The sequence below is a fragment of the Pseudopipra pipra genome, chromosome 5, assembly GCF_036250125.1.
Source record: "Pseudopipra pipra isolate bDixPip1 chromosome 5, bDixPip1.hap1, whole genome shotgun sequence".
Classification (NCBI taxonomy): domain Eukaryota; kingdom Metazoa; phylum Chordata; class Aves; order Passeriformes; family Pipridae; genus Pseudopipra; species Pseudopipra pipra.
This window is the reverse complement of record NC_087553.1, coordinates 47,181,997-47,198,966: the sequence shown is the minus strand read 5'-3', so window position 1 is coordinate 47,198,966 and position 16,970 is coordinate 47,181,997. Positions and strand designations below refer to the sequence as shown.

Here is a 16,970-nt window from a genome sequence, read left to right as displayed (position 1 = left end):
AATTTTCCATCATTTGAAAATGAGTTTTGACAGAAAATTGTGGGCCTGAACCAAACTCCCCACTGAGTGTGTCTGTCACTGCTGCCCATGGGGTAAGCAGGGCAGGTCATTTAGGATAATGAATTCCATCTGAAAAATGCAGCCTAATTCATTTTGCTAAGAAAAAAAGCAGGAATACCTGTTTTCAAATACCTCCTGGCAGACTGAAACTAAAAGTGTCCATAGCCTGTAGCTTGTACCATAATACAGTAACATTTATTTTTCTCCTTAACAGCAGAACTGATCTCAGGGGAAAGAAAATGAAAAAAATCAGAAAGAAAGTACTTACAAGACAAAAATGTAATTGGTTTGAACATTGCAAACAATAAACAACCATTACTGAATTTTAGAAGTTTTGACATTTCATTCAACACATGATCAAAATATCTGAAATATGGTCAGTTAATATTGCTCTCAGACTTTTAAAGAACAGATGAAGCTACTGTTATTTAAGCTACCAGCTCTACCAAATTATTTATAAAGCCAGTAACAAATATATGAGCAATGCAGAAATATAAGTAGAAGTTACACTTTTTAACTTTAATTGGAGGCCAGAGCAGGTGATGTCAAATGGCACAGCTTCACTGCAGTGTCTGAGCAGAATTGTGACTTCTGTCAGTTCTGGATCTGGATGACTCTTCGCACATTGCCTCTTTTTCTTGCAAATGAATGCCTTTTGCTGCAAATACAGTTGTACAGTGACAGGTAATTCCTTGCAACATTTCTGTTTACACCACCTTTCAACACTGCATGTTATACTAGGTAACTAATTGCAATCAACAGAAGTAGAAAAACTAAAAATCCCACCATTTACCATCATATTCAGTCACAAGGGAAAACCTAACTGAGAGCTAATTGATTGAAAGTCTTAGAAAGTCTTGAAAGATTGAAAGTGAATGGCTGAATATTACAAATACCCTATCAGTAGTATGGATTATAACTTGGATGCTCTTACCCCAGATAACAACACTGCAACTTGAGTTAGAGAATTGCTCCAACAAGGAATTTGTTGTGGGGTAGAATTAATAACTATTAATTAAAGAGAGGGGGAAAACACAAGAAAAAGTATCAATTGCAATTTTTATAAGAGACTTCATAGACTCTTCCCATTCCTGTCTGGCTCTGGTACTGCCTTCATCCACCTCCTTCTCTTCCTACTTGCCCGAAATCCATTCCTCTTGCCAGCTGGACAGCCGTATTTGGTCTAACAATACAGGGAATAGAAATCATAAAATATGCAGTCATATCAGCACAGATTAACCTGAAGTGTAACTATTCACTGTACAGCAGGACTTCTGATAATCTGATCAGTATTTAATCAGTATTTGAATACGATTTAAAGACAATTAAACCCCCACAATTTTATAGCTTTTCCACTGATATTTGAGACTGCTAGCACGCAGAAAAATGACATGTGAATAGCACTGCTGAAACACAGTATAATGTAGACAGATGATATGCAAGTGTCACCAAAGATCTCTGGGAATGCAGCTCTATTCTCACCAGAAAGAGCCTTGCTAATATTCCTTCCATCCTCCTCTGATTAGATTGCAGACACTGAAAGGCAATAACTAGCTACCCATATATAACACCCACAAACCAGCAACCAAACAGCATTTTGAGATAAAAATATGTAGATCTATTTTTACCATGAAGGGAAATAATTAAATTTGAGCCTGAAGGTGTTCTAAGCACACTCAGCCAATAAATTGCATGCCAGAACAAATAGGTCGGAATACCAAATGAAAGTGTACACTCCTAACACCCATTTTTAGTTAAAGTATGTATATACACGGGTATGGGGTGTAGGGAGGTGTCCAGTTAACTGCTTGCACATCAGGGAATGCATGGAAGATAAAATCCTATGGAGTAAAGCCAAAAACCTGGGCCGCTGCTCTACTGCTGATACCTGCCATCCACAATGGAATTTGAAACTGAAGTAGGTGTTGTGTAACAAGCACAACAAATTCCTTTTTCTTTTTTAATTATATTAAGCGGCTTGGCATTTTATAAATGTATATAAGGAATTGATTTAAACTAGTTACTATTAATAGCTGGCAAAAGATTTTTCTGACTGCGCTGCCCTTTTAAGATTTGTCAGACTGTTCCCCAATCAGACCACAATGATGAACAATTCGTTGTTCAATTTGAAAACATATTCAAGTTTAGTCATGTCAGGTTCCTTTACAATTATGTCTCAATTTGTTGGATCAGTTAGCTGCAAAATGTTACTACTTAGAAATCCAGAATCACAGACCAGAAAGTACTTTTGGACACAAAACCTCTATGATGCCTTTTTTTTTTTTAACAAAAATCCATTCTGATAAGACAGTGGTGATGGAAGCACTGAGTCTGGCTTGCACAACACAGAAACTTCCTGTATATGCTATAGAACTGCAGAGAAATATATATTTGTGCAACAAAAGACAATTTTCCAGCTTCCTTATCCACAAAAAAAGGGATGATCATAAAATATGCATGTGTCTTACAAATAGAGGGAATGTAACAAAACATCAAAAAGCATTCAGTATTTATGAAGAAGTACTGTTTTCCTCAGGGTCTCTGTCTACAAGGTGAATGCTCCCTGTGATCACCGATTCCTCTTGAGCTGAGGTATTCTCCACTTGCTTATTTGTGCAATATGGAATGTGGCCACAGAAATACATGTAAATCCATGGGTTGGTGCAACTATTTAAATTGCCAAGGAGCATGATAATGGTGAATGCTGAACCTAGAATGAAGGAGTTAAAGGAATAAGAGAGTAAATAAACACTTGTACAAATAAGTACCATTTTCACAGTCTGCTGCTTTCTGCTGTACTTATTCATATGTTAAAGTTAATCTAATAGTAGAAAATTCACATTTTAATGCAGTTTGCAATTGCTGAAGATATGAAGCACACTTTATTGCGTGCATTTCAGAATTAAATAGTTCCATGTAGTTATTTTTTATGTAGCTGCATTAAATTTAAAAGCAATTACTAACCTTTTATACAAATACAGATAAATACAGATATAGATATATATAAATGTATGTAGAATGAGACTCCAAGTCACACAGACAGGAATAATTCTTAAAACAAAGATCAGAAGATTTTTTTATCAGAAAAAGCTATTATCTTCTTTTTCTTTTGTTTTTTATCTCTGAGTTTAGAATAGGTGAATTTATAGAGTCTGCCTTTCACAAAGAGGCAATAGCATAAGTTTGACAAGATTAATCTTGTTTACAACCTGGCATTCTTTGATAACTCTCTCAGGCTTGCTGTTTAGCCTTATAAATATCTGATTTACAACTTCCAATGCTACAGTGGATACTACAGAGATTTCATCAATATGATTTCAATATTTAAAAAAATGAGATGTCTTATAACATCCCTCTTCTATCCAGTAAATAAGAAATATTTATCTCATTCCTTTGGATAGTCAATTACTCCTTTTCATCTCAAAAATAAATACTAAATACAACCCAAATACTGTTGCTATACTACCTAAAACCTCTAAAAGTCTGAACCTTTGCTGGAGCACATGATACTTTTCACCCCACTCTTCATTAATCTTTAAACTGTTAATCACACAAAACACACACATGGAGTTTTCATCACATAACACATGAAGTTCCCTGTACCTAATTAAATAAATGAGATAACCAGTCCAGAAATTTCTTTTTAATCCTACTCAAATGATCACAGTAACTTTTACACAAAAGCAAAGTGCAAACATAAAGCAATTGATGGCAATGTGCTAGCCTGCTATGCAGTTAGTGATGAGGATGGAGAGTATCTTACCTTCAGTCATGACACTGGGGAACCACACAGACCACAGCTGTGCAATGAAGAAAGGTGACCAACAGAGCACATATGCAACAACTGTCACCACTGTCATTTTTACTGTCTTGATCATAGCCTTTGAAATACAGTTCACACTGCTCGCTCGGGATGGCAGGACTTGCTTCTGATTTGTTGCTTCACATTCATTCTGTTTTTTCACACATATATTTCTTCTGATTATTTTGCAAATCTTAACCTGGCATGTGATAAGAATGGCTGAGGGAATGAAGAATATAACTACAAAAATCCAAGTCACATATGCCCTTGGGCCCCATGGTTGAATAAATTCACCCCAACATTCAAAGATACCTGGAGATATTTCAGTCTTAGAAAAGATAAATACCTGTGGTAGGCTAAGAATCAGTGCTATAAACCAGCTGGTGAAAATAGGGATGTTCCAGAGAGCTCTCTTCTTTTGGAATGTGACCATAGGGTAGCAAACTGCTTGATATCTGTCCACTGTCATGACCACTATCATATAAGTAGAGGCAAACATGCCCAGCAATTGTAGGTACTTGATAATTCTGCACAAGAAATCTGGGCCTATGAAAACATCTGTAATATCCCATATGAGTTGAGGCAGAACTTGAAAAAAGGCTACCACTAAATCAGCAATGCTGAGGTGAAGCATGAACACATACATCCTAGAGAGCTTCTTTCTTCTTCGCCACAGCACCAGTATGAGAATAAAATTGCCCACAGATGCTGTCAGAAATATGATCCCCAGTACAGCAATCTCTACTTGAGCTAATTGTTCATCTCTTTCTGGTCTTCCAACAGGATCTGACTGATTTGTCGGACTCGGGAATCTGTGAGAAGGACTCTCGGTCTGATATGTGTTATCCTGCATAGGAAATGAAAAATTCTTCATAGTGCACAGAAGCTACTTACAGTAGCTGCCACTTACGACTCAGGTTGACAGCTGTGAAGCACCTGCTGGCAAACAAACCAGGCTGGCGTTCGAGTTTCAGTGCATCTTCAAGCAAAACTCCTCCTGCTTGTGCAAACTAAAGCACTGGGACCTGAATCTTGATGAAATTCTGTCTTGCTGGCGTGCACAAAGGCTTTATATAGGCTCCCAGCAGACAGAGCCTTATGTAATTGCAGAGCCCTCGGGTAGGCTGCAGGGACCGCAGCCAATGGCAGACCGAGCCACACAATTGGGGGAAATATATAAATAAAAGGCAAACTTCAGAGGCTCAACATGATTCAATTACTCACTTCGGTCAAAACCCTAACTTGTAAACAGCTGTGGCCAAAGTCATCCTCAAATGACCTTACTCAGGAGACCTCTTGCAAGAATTTTTCTACGCAAACCAGAGGAGCATTCTTCAGCTGAACTGGGAGGAATGCTTATAAGTAGAAAAAAGTTGGGTCCCTGAGCTCAGGCGCATCGTAACGGCAACTCTCCAGGCTCCTGGGGCACAACCACACCCTAAAGGCAACACAGACAAATAAATGCCTTTTTCCATAGCCCCTTTTTTTTCCTTCTCTTTTTGGAGTCACCTGATTCTAAAATGAAAAGAAAACTATTCGAACTGCCCTAAAAATAATCCTTTTATTTCAAGATGGGGTCAAGACTTAAAGGTTTTTTCTCGGAAAAATGAAAAATAACACATGAAATAAATTACTTTTATTGGGACTCTGAGTCTACTGAGAATTAACAGAAAAATAAGTGGAAATTCAGTGGGAAATCCAACTAAGGAAAAGGTCTCTATGATGAAACAATTTCCAAACGTCTTTATTCTACTATAGTGCTAAAAGCTGGGAGGTCATTTCTCAGTACCTAAACCTTTTTCTTTTTGTGGCGCAACTTATATCATGACCACAGGAAATTCATTGTTCTTCAACCTTCCAGTATGACTTGCATATTGTTAGTCACAGATAAGAATAGCAATTTTGAATTCATTTCATTTTTTTCTCCCTCAGCCTTGCCCTCTTAATCACAAAAGAGAGATTTAATAAAATGAATTCATTTAATATGAAAACAGATATTTGTATGCAATCTTATTTGAAGCTAGGGCACTCATATCTTTCTGGTTACAGTCAGGACACTAGTAATTTGAAGTCTTTCTGAAGAGGAAACCAGTAAGGTTGAATGTAATATCCATGCTCATAAAGAGTATATAATACTGCACCTAAACTGATAGATCACTGTGATCATGACTACATTATAAGACCAGCTCAGGAAGCTCACAGACAGACTACTACCTCTTTGCCACTAAAGGTTTTCATGTATCAACAGACAGGTGAAGGGCAAAATGCATAAACAGGATGGTGAGGTAGACTAGAACAGTTTACAAAAACAATATGATCTCTTTTCTCTCCCTCTTTCCCCCTTACATCTCACCGTGGGATGCATGTTAACAGCTCATGCAAGGGTAAGACTATGAGAACAGATAACAGACAAGCTGAACAATCTCAGGAAACTTTTCCACCAACAGCAGCTATCAGTAGCTGTAATCCGTACTTGGCTAAACACTGCTGCAGCTGCCTGAGTCTACAACGGCTTTTTTCTAAGACTGTTGCAAAGAGTATGAATCACAACCACTTAATCTAATATACCTGATAATTTTTTTCCTAAATTAAAGCCTATTTGTAGTAAACTTGGATTCCTGAGGTTGTTTCCTCTTAGTTTTCCCCCTCAGTTTGGAACCCCTCTCTTTTAGTGGGAAACAGGCATAGCAAGATCATAAAGGAACAAATGGGTTTGTCTTAACCCTCATTCTCCCTTCACCCAGAAACTTGCGGAAGAGCAATTGAACTGGTCACAAGTCATGAACCCCTGGCAAATCTGCTGACAGAAAACACTGTGCTGTGGAGTAGGTGAGCTGATCTCAGGTTCTGCCTTCTGATGGAGACCGAGTTTCAGGCATGTACTCCAAAATCATTTACCTTGACCATCCAGACTCCATGAGATAATGAAAAGCCAGGTGGGATCTTTATTCTTCTAGCAGGATACAGACCAAATATGTACATCTATGCAGAGCTAGGTCTAAGTGGGTTGAAATAGGAATACATGAACAGAAAATTAAGCCCAGGGTCAGGCATGGAAAATAAACATAAATTTACATTTCGTGATCTGAAAGATAATTAAGCAATTACATGCAAGAAGACCAGAATATGCAACACAAGTCAATTCTGAGATACTATTGGAAGACTAACCAGAATGTTATACCAGAAGCATACATTCATACAATTTTTCACAATGCATAATGTATGAGTAGACATATATTTCAGGCAAAGGTGTTTTATCACCTAGAATCATTCAACAAGATCCACGGGAACATGTAACTCTTCCTAGGCCTACGCACATACAGAGCACACAGTGTCTGGGCAGCAGTCCTGGTGTCAGATTCAGCATATGGATACAGGTTAAAGGGCAAGCACACTCAGAAAGAAGTAGCCCTTGCCATGTTTATAAAAAGGGTGGTGGACCTGATTGTACAAATTGTCCTAGTGGTGTAAGACTCTATCTTGTATATAATCAGTTCAGTGTATATTAATGGCTTCATAATTTTGGAATTGTGTCCTTTCAATCTTTTTCATGCATGCTAGCAGATAGTCAGGATAGTGTTATATTGACATTTGATCCACTCTGGGAATATAACTCACTGAGAAAAGAAAATTAAGGTAACAGATAAAAATGTTTAAGTAGTCTTAGCAGTTCTTTCACTCCAGTAGTGTCCTTCTCCCATTGCCCAGCTTTGCTTCATTCCAAACTGCATCTGTCCAAGTTAAATTCTACTCCTAAATTATTTGCTTTCAGTAGTGTGGGAAGGCACATTTTAATTAACTTCTGCTGAACTTCTCAGTGTGGGCTCTCATCTAATGTTTGTCAGTTAGCTAGAAGGAAGAGATTCAGCTCACAGATTAAGTCTCAAAATTAGGCATCTTCTCAGAACTTCAGATTCACACAGCTGCTCAAGACAGTGGCAACACTGAATTCAGACCACTTTATCAAGGGTTTGTCCAGTCAGGTCTTGAAAACCTCCAAGAGCTTAGAATCCCCAAGCCTCCCTGGGTAATTGTTTGCAAATGCTTATTTTCACTGTGAAAGAGCTTTCCTTATGTGCCACTAGACCCTCCCCCGATTCTGAACATGTCCTCTCATTCTTCTGCCATAACCTCAGTAAAAGCCTGGTTCAGACCTCTTGCCAGCATCCTCATAGGTATAGGAGGGCAACATTAGGGCCTCTGAAGCCATCTCTCCTCCAGGATGAACAACCCATATTGGGAGCACTGTGGAAAATACTGTATTCAAGGAGTTAGTGATCTTGAACAACATATGTCTGCTCTGCTGAGCTTTGTACTTAAAGCCTGTGCTGGTGCTGGGGAATGTTATGACTCAGATGGCATCCCAGACTGACAGGAGAAAAAACGTGATTGTTTGCCCCACAAAATAAAAGGCTCCACATCGTGGAAGGAAGGAGGAACCCCTGCACAGACGGTATCTGTGAAACGTGTTGGGGAAGATCCACTAGATGTCTGTCCAGTGCTGCACAACAGCAGAGCTCCCAGCATTGGAAGGGACCTAAGATTTCCCCACTACATATATTTCTGGTTTTTACCCTATCTTACGAGAACACCTATTTTACCTCTTTATTGCTGTGCCAGCCTGGTGAGGAGCACAAGCCCAGCTCACTCAGCCTTCCTCACTAAGTTACATCTTCATAGCCCTATGCTGAGCTCACTCAAGCTCATCAACACCTTTCCTGTGCAGGGGCTTCACAGTCAGAGGCAATATTCCATATGTGGTGAGTAGGGGGGAATAAACACCTCCCTTGATCTATGTATTTCATGTGAGTTGTGTGTCAACTCCCATCACAGTCTTTGTCTTCCAAAAACTGTATGAATTGCACTGCATTGCAAATCTTTTTGCCAAGCCAGGTAAGGAATATATGCTGAAGCCGAAATATGTGTATTTTAGAGTTAAAAGCCCCCCACAAGCTTCTAAAACCCAGAAACTGTTTAATCTCATGACAGCTATTACTTATTAAATACAACTTGTGAAGATAATAGGTTTGCACACTTTTACTTTGGAATGCATAAACAAGTTCTAAAAAGTTCCTATTTAAGTAAAGATCAAGTGAGAAATATTGCTGTCTGCTTTTGATGTAGGAAACCCAGGTCTGCCTCTTTTCTCTGTGAGATTCTGTAGATCTGAAGGACTAGTAGATTATTACTATTGCACTTGTCAAGTCATGAAAACCAACCAATTAAGAAAAGAAAAATTTCACATGATTTGTCACATCTCTACAGAATTTTAGACAAATCAAAAATTATTTCCTTAGTGCTTATGTGATTTTATCTCTTTTCAAACACTAAAACGTAAAAACAGCTTCCAAGGGCCTTAGAGGGTGGAAGGGACTAGAGCATGCAGTAAAAGATTCAGTTATAAGGAAGATGGTAGAAGCATTTACTTCTTAATATGTTTTTATAAAAAACACTTACTTAGTAATATGCTCTAGGGTAGATAAAAAGAGTTAACATAGCATTGCATTGAAATTGCCCTAGTGATAGAGAATACACTTGAGGAGATGTATTAAGTAATGCAAATAAGCACGAGTAGCAGGTAATGTTATGAGAAATCCTTCTGGAAGTAGTGCAATGGCTCGTAAATGGATTCTTTCATAAACGAGATTAGCCAAAGTTACAAATGAATACTGTTCAAGGACTTAGCCTGTAGCACAAGTGCATTTACAGCAAGGTAGTATATTTTTCAGTATTATAATATTGCTTATTTCCAGAACACAATATGTATGTCTTATTGCTTCTGCACTGGTACGATTTCCTACAGTTCTGGATTCTTAAAAAAACCCCATCATTAATTCAATAGTTATATTAAGGTATATTATACAAGGTTCTTTGGACCAGGCTTAATGGCTCACTCCTATATAGTTAGAAAGTTACTAGACTGGCTCTGTGAAACTAAAACAGCCTCAGATGCAAAAACTAAAGGCAATGTGCCAACAAAAACCAGAGAAAAATACGTTGCAGACACTATTATAGACAGCATAAATCCAATCATGCAATGTAGGCAGCTGACATTGTCACCACACAAGAAGAACACAAAATGAAGAATAGTGTCAATAACTTCACTCCTCAGAAAGAGTTAAGCTTTGATTTGGACAAAATCACTTTTGGGCAGGAAGTAGAGCTTTTAATGAAGCCAAAAGACTATTAGAAAATGTCAGGACAATCCAAAATCTCATTAATTTCCAGTCAAGATGAACTACAAACCACCCTTAACTTTTCAAATTAACATTATAATGAACATGTGGCAACATTCTGTCCTGCTAGCCCTGTTTATATCCCCAAAGTGGAATCACACATATTTATGTGTTGTGTACATGTGTATGCCTTTCACTTTCCATGAAACTATGTTCATCTCTCAAAGAGTAAATTAACTATTTAAAGGAAGGGGGTGTTACTTTAGTAAGATTAAAATTTATATAAAAACAAATTCAGCTTTATAGCCTTAAAATGTAAGACTGCAACACATCAAATTACTATATTTACTGTTAGGCAATATTTTGGAACAAGACCTTCCTAAATTAAGTGCATCCTTCAGTAGGAATTAGCCAGAGGCATTAAAGCCAGAGAAAAAAACAACGGGTATGGGTCCCCTGTGACTCATAACTAGTCATGTCTCAGATACTTGCCATAAAACAGGACCACTAACTACGTACATTGCTACGCACCTCTTTTAAATCCCTAAGGAGATTATGTCTGAAACAATATTTTTTAAACTTGTTTCAGTAAAAGATTTATTATTCACTATTGCTGGCGTCATTCTTTAGCTTTGTTTCTGATTTCACAGCTGTTACTGAGGGCAGTGAGTGAAGGTAGCTCTCAGTTCAAAGCCTGGAACCAGATTTCTTCATTTATGTATTTGCATTATGGTGGCAGAATTATCTTCCACAATTTGCAAACCATCTTCTAATTAATGCCTTCTTCCTATTGCTACTGTAAAATTTTGTGCAACTTTACCAGTGTTCACTTGTAGAGTCCTGAGGTTTTACTGTTACTTCTACAACTTCCATCAGACTACTTTAAGATAGAAAAAAATCATTACAAATCAATTATGTAGGCTTCTGCCAAAAATTATCTATTTCATTTGCAGCATTCCAGACAGTCTGGATTCCCTTTCAGGACACTTAATGGTCTGACAGCTCACCTGCCACCAGGATCGTGGGAAACTGGCAGATAAGGAGACTCATCAAGGCTGGTCAGAGTGAAGAAAAATGCAGAAATAATATGTAACTTCAGGAAAAAGGAACTATCATGGACTGGTTTTGAAGAAGAATTACAAAGTACTTTTTCCACAGATAAGAAGCTATAAACAGAGCTTTTCAATAAAGGCAAAAATGCTAAGATGGAACCTAATATAATACTTCAAGATGCAGAGCAAAGGTCAGCCATATGTCAATGTTTTAATTAAAAGATAACATAAATAAAAATTACAGTAAATTTCACCAGCAATACTGAATAAGCAATTGCAAACACTGTGGACAGTGAATTCATTCCAGCAGACTTAAAGTGACTTTATGTTTTGAGCTCCTTCCATTTACACCAAGAACCTTGTGTGACACTTGCACATACTCTCAACCAGATGCTGCAGTAACAAAATTCACATCTATCACTTCTCGAGTGCTGAAAGGTAACAGAATGACTATTATGATAATCATAGGGGGCTGAAGAGGAATTTGTAATATGACCTCTAGCATGAGTCTGAATTTCAAATTCTAAGTAATCAACTGTGTTATTCATAACTAGTATATAATGAAGTGATTGGTACAGGCAGGTAGATTTCTAGAATGCACAAAAGCACTGATCAAGGACAGAGCCACTGACCCTTATGAGCTGTAGAGGCACAGGAAATTAAGGATAGATGCATAAAGGACTTCAGGTACCAATTCCCTGAACAGCATCCAAACCCTGATTTAGGGGTCCAAGCATCTTTATATTGTGTGGGAAGTAGGAAACTTCTTGGATTTAGTGAAGCAGAAAAATGAACAGAGCAGGGCATAGCTAAATTACAGATCCTAATTACAATCTAGAGTCTTAATTCTGCAGAAGAGCCAGGTACCTTTACACATTCAAAATGCAGAGCCTGTAACTCTTAATGACACCTTACAAGCATTCCTTCAATGAACAGACTGAAAATTGTCCAGTCCTTTCAAATGGGGTGAGAAAATGAAGGCCGCTGGATGAGGAGAGGAGGAACAGTAGGAATTGGAAGGAAGAGGAACAGGAATAAGGTCATTGACAATATATAGTGTAAGATTATTTTCAATGGAGTATTTACCCAGGTGATGCAAGAAAAGGGGATCAGTGCTATTTTTAGCCTGAGAAGGTTTAAATATACATTTCTGAACAATAAGTTCACCAATTTATTGGCAAGGCAGAATTGAAAAAGCTTTCTCCTCTTTTTGAAACTAGGTGACTATGCACAAAAGAATGGAAGATTCATGAAACCAAGAAGAAACCCTGGAAAAAAGCGCTCCTGTGAGAAGGGCAATGCCACAGTCTGGTGTTTAATCCTATATATACATTTTATACCAAAAGCTATTGTGCAATGAGAATGATCTGAGGAACTTAGACCAGAAGCTATGGATATCTCTGTAGCTGACTTTCTAACCACAAGGCAGGAAAGTCATATTTACTCTTGCACTTACCCTTCTGTTCCAGTACACTTACTTTTCTCATTTGGAACAACTCCAACAGGAAAATCACCATGAGAATAACTTGGATCTTTTCTCATTTTAGTCCATAAGGCTGCCCAAATGAGGCACTGGAGATACCCAGGCTTGGTGTCTGTGCAGTCACAGCAGCAGCACCGAGTGGGAGAGATAAGGTGGAATTTGGTGGGATTTGTTACAGTTCTAGTATGGTATATGCACATCACTGTTAGCTAGAAGGACTGACATTTTGGCGTGGGATTCAGTGTGGGATGCAGAATCTTGGGGATTCTGACTGTCCCACCACACCTCTTTTGGTGGATATTTTCGGAAGAGGAAGGGGGTAACAACCCAAAATATTCACTGGTTATTAGGTGAACTGATTACATAATATTTAGTACAACAATTTATAATATTCTATGAAAAGAGTTGCCTCCTTAGCAAACATGTTACTTCCATACTATTGTCCAAGATTCAGTGACAATAAGGAGCAAAGGAGCCATAATTACTTTAGGCAATCGACGTAAGGCGAAGACACGAAGCAGTTACAATATAAGTCTTCACTTTGGAAGGCAATCTCACAACTATGTGACCACCTGGCGAGGACAGTTTTCTCTGTAAGCTTCTCTTTTATTTGAGTTGCTTAAGCCTTTCTAAGGCTTCTAGAATTTTTAGTTCTTTCACAAGAGCAAAATATTGAAGGGAAGTAACAGAGATAAAAAAGCAATATGAAAATAATGTAGAAATATTCTACTTGATTATTTTCAGTGTTTGTGCCAAAAACCACAGCCAAATGAAAGGCTGCAGAAAGCATCCATGCTGTTATAAGCATGATATTTGTGTCATGTGTTCAGTGGTCTTAATTCTTATTGAGAACTTTCAATGAACATTCATTCAAGTTGCAATTTAATTTTTCCACATTCTATCCCTGAAACTAAGGAAATGTTTTCCCATTTTTGTCTGCCATCTAGTGTTAAGAGACAGAATCCATATGTTTACAAAGCTGAGTATATTTGGTGGCACTACGTAGCTTCTGTCTATGTCATACTATACTGACGAAAATAGAAAACAGCATTTTCCCTAAGGCTTGATTGAAGAAGTTAGATTTAAGCGATTATCTCAGACAGCATTACTAGCAGAATACTGCCCCACTAATATATGTTAATTTGTCATAGCACTTTGAAATACTTGGGTTTTTTTTTTAATTTGTTCGAGTCTCTTAGGTGACACTGCTGTGTTTCCAGGATACGATCCCTAATCAATATGGCAAATAAAAACCCCACTTATATATATTCAAATGCTATTTATATTATAGCTTTGTATCAAACCTACAGCAAAAGTATGTGGCTAACTCCATTTATAGTCATTTTCACATGATATGGATGATCCCATTTATGACATTTTGAGATATCTTTTATTTTAATAACTATTTTCTCAACATTAACATCTCAACCCGGAAGATGTTCTATTTGGGAAGATGTTTTATCTTCTAAGATGAAGTCACTGAACTCTGCAACTGGAATAGCAACAAAGAGTAAAACTTAATTTTGTAAGGAGTTCCAGAATTAATTAATTTCAGTGTATTTGTGCCACCTTTTAAAGTTAAGGAGAGTGTAATATTTCATATTTCATAGATCAAGACAGAGAACCCTAGAAAGGCAAATTTTGGAACCATTATTTCTGGTAAATATCCAATTTTTATCAAACTGCCCCATAACCCATTATGACTTTCTCTCCAAGCAGCAATCCAAGACAAACATACAAATGTATGTTAAATTATTAAAATAATTAATAGCGATTAAAAATATAGCTTGCATATAAATGAACACAACTCACTTGCAGTATTGACACCACAATATTTCAGCTATAACACGACAAAAGTCAGGTACACCAAAGAAGTCTCTTTTATAAAAGCAGGAAGATTTATCACAATTGATGTGTAACTTGATTTACAAAAGTTTGCATCTTACCTTCAAAAACATGTACTAACTTACAATGAGAAAATATTTTGAAAGCCTTTGATTTTTTAAATTAAGTTACAGAGATAGAACTCACTAAAATCGAACTACTTTCAATGTTGTCCTAAACTGAAAGCAATCATGTTTCAAGGGACCACTCTGAAAGAACCTGAGTGCTGGGTATGCAATCTAATAGAGATCAGCAAAAACCCATCAATAATAACAACAGATTTCTTTCTCGAGACTTCCCATGGAAAGTACTGAAATGGAAGTATTTTTAAAACAGCTAATGTGCATCCTATTAAAAATTAAATGTATCTTAAAATGTCATAAATGGGATCATCCATATTATGTGAAAATGGCTAAAATTGGAGTTAGCCACTCTGAACACCGTAGGTGGATTCACCTCTCTTATCTAAAAAGCAGGTGTTTAATCAAACAGGATGAACTCACCTTTGACTGCCAAGAGAGCTTATAAAATTAGCTTAGTTGTAGTGTCTATCTTTTAAATAAATTTGAGATAATTTTTTCTTAATATCATGACTGCAGTACAGAGAAGGCTAAATTGGCAAAATATTTGGGAAGGCGTGGATGCAGAATTTTTGCCTGGCAATACATAATTTTATCTTTTCTTGTCCAGTGTTTTTCAGTTCTTTCAGAGTTGCATGAGAAGCTGATGAATCATGCACTTCTGAACACGTCAGATCAGACAGGTCTGCTTGTCCTTGAGGAGAGCCATGTGGCAAGAACACATAGGTCTGTGATTGGAACTGAAATGCAAAATCCTTGAATTTTTTCCTTAGCAAAGGTATGAATCAACATACCACTGTACATATCCCACTGGTGAGACGAATGTCTGAGCAGGCACAGGAGAGAATTTTACAACGAGATTATAGGAGAAAGTGTGAGTGTTTAGGAAGTGGGTATGTGCAGCCAGAAGGGATGAGTTGCCTCCTACCTCCAATATCTTATTTGCCAGTCAAAGAGAAGCAGGATGTGTCCTGGCAGCATGAAGCTTATCGCGTCCAAACTTCCTTCTTACTGAAGTTGTAGGTCTCATTTTGCCTAACCCTTTGGTGTCATAAGAATGCAAGTTAACCTGTTTTAAGCCAGCTCAGACTCTAGTTTCAGTTGGGCCACTGTCTCTTAAGTCATCTGATGAGATACAATTTTGGTCCATCACACTGGCAAACACCCAAGAGTCCTGGGGCTTACAGAAGGGCAAACACACCCAGGGAAGCTGCTTAAGCAAACACTGCTACCACAGTCTAAAATGTATCGGTACTGTGTTGCTCTCATAAGAGTAACTGGCCTTTACCTGAAGTAACTCATACAGCAAGGGGCAGCGAAACCTCCCTGCTTAGCTGCATCTGGCAGACACCACTACTGTTTGAGCTATTTGGTTTAAAAATTAGCTTAACCACATATAGTGAAATGTCATGGTAAATTAAAGAATAGCACACAAGCCCTAAAAACAACTCCCAAGATTAAACTACCACTAGATAATACAACCAGATGTGTAGTAATCTACAAACAAGGCAGGCAGACCATACCTGCAGAACAGGCCAGAAAGCAAGCAGCTCTGAAAGCATTTTGGAGGGAACAGATGAGCACCTGGGTGTGAACTGCCACTGTCCTACGCAAAAAGATCCCAGATAATATGGGGCTCATGAGCTATTTGTGGCCACTGAGTACTTCACTGAGGAAGTGACACACCTTGAGTGTAAAAATTTCATTGCATTGGGTTAATGTGATGAGGTTTTGGTAGGGGAGGGGGAGGAACTATTGGGGTAGCTTCTGTAAAAACAACCACCAGAAGCTGCCCCTGTGTTGGAAGGTGTCAATTCCAACAGGCTCCAAGATGAACCCATCACCGGCCAAAGCTGAACCCATCAGCAATAGGGGTAGTGCCTCTCTGATAAAATAGTTAAGAAATGGAAAAAATTTCTGCACAGCAGCAGCTGCGAGAGAGGAGTGACATTATGTGAGAGGAACAATTCTGAAGACATCTGGGGCAGTGAAGAAGGAGGGGGAGGAGGTGCTCCAGGCACCAGAGCAGAGATTCCCCTAAAGCCCCTGGAGGACCTCATGCCAGAGTAGGTGGGTGTTTGAAGGAGGTTGTGACTCTGTAGGAAGCCCATGCTGGAGCAGGCTCCTGGCAGGACCTATGGACACATGGAGAGAGAAGCCCACACTGGAGCAGGTTTTCTGGCAGGACTTGTGACCCCGTGGGGCATCCACACTGGAGCAGTCTGTTCCTGAAGGAAGGAACACCATGCACCCTACGGAAGGGACCCATGCTGAAACAGTTTGTGTAGAGCTGCAGCCCATGAGAAGGATTCACATTGCAGAAGCTCATGGAGGTCTGTCTCCTGTGGGAGGAACTGCACGCTGGAGCAGGAGAAGAGTGTTAGGAGTCCTCCCCATGAGGAGCAAAGAGCAGCAGAGACAACATGTGACAAA

At 38.4% G+C, this 16,970-nt stretch overlaps 1 protein-coding gene across 1 annotated transcript; it reads right to left on the bottom strand.

The window, feature by feature from the left end:
* Positions 1–324: 324 nt before the first annotated feature.
* On the bottom strand, positions 325–12,362 carry LOC135414770 (arg8-vasotocin receptor-like). Its single transcript, XM_064655956.1, has 3 exons — positions 3,824–12,362; positions 2,634–2,770; positions 325–1,243 (listed from the first exon to the last, which is right to left on the bottom strand). The coding sequence occupies exons 1-3, from the start codon at positions 4,734–4,736 to the stop codon at positions 1,133–1,135; spliced, it is 1,161 nt and encodes a 386-aa protein (XP_064512026.1). The 5' UTR covers positions 4,737–12,362; the 3' UTR covers positions 325–1,132.
* Positions 12,363–16,970: the final 4,608 nt, after the last annotated feature.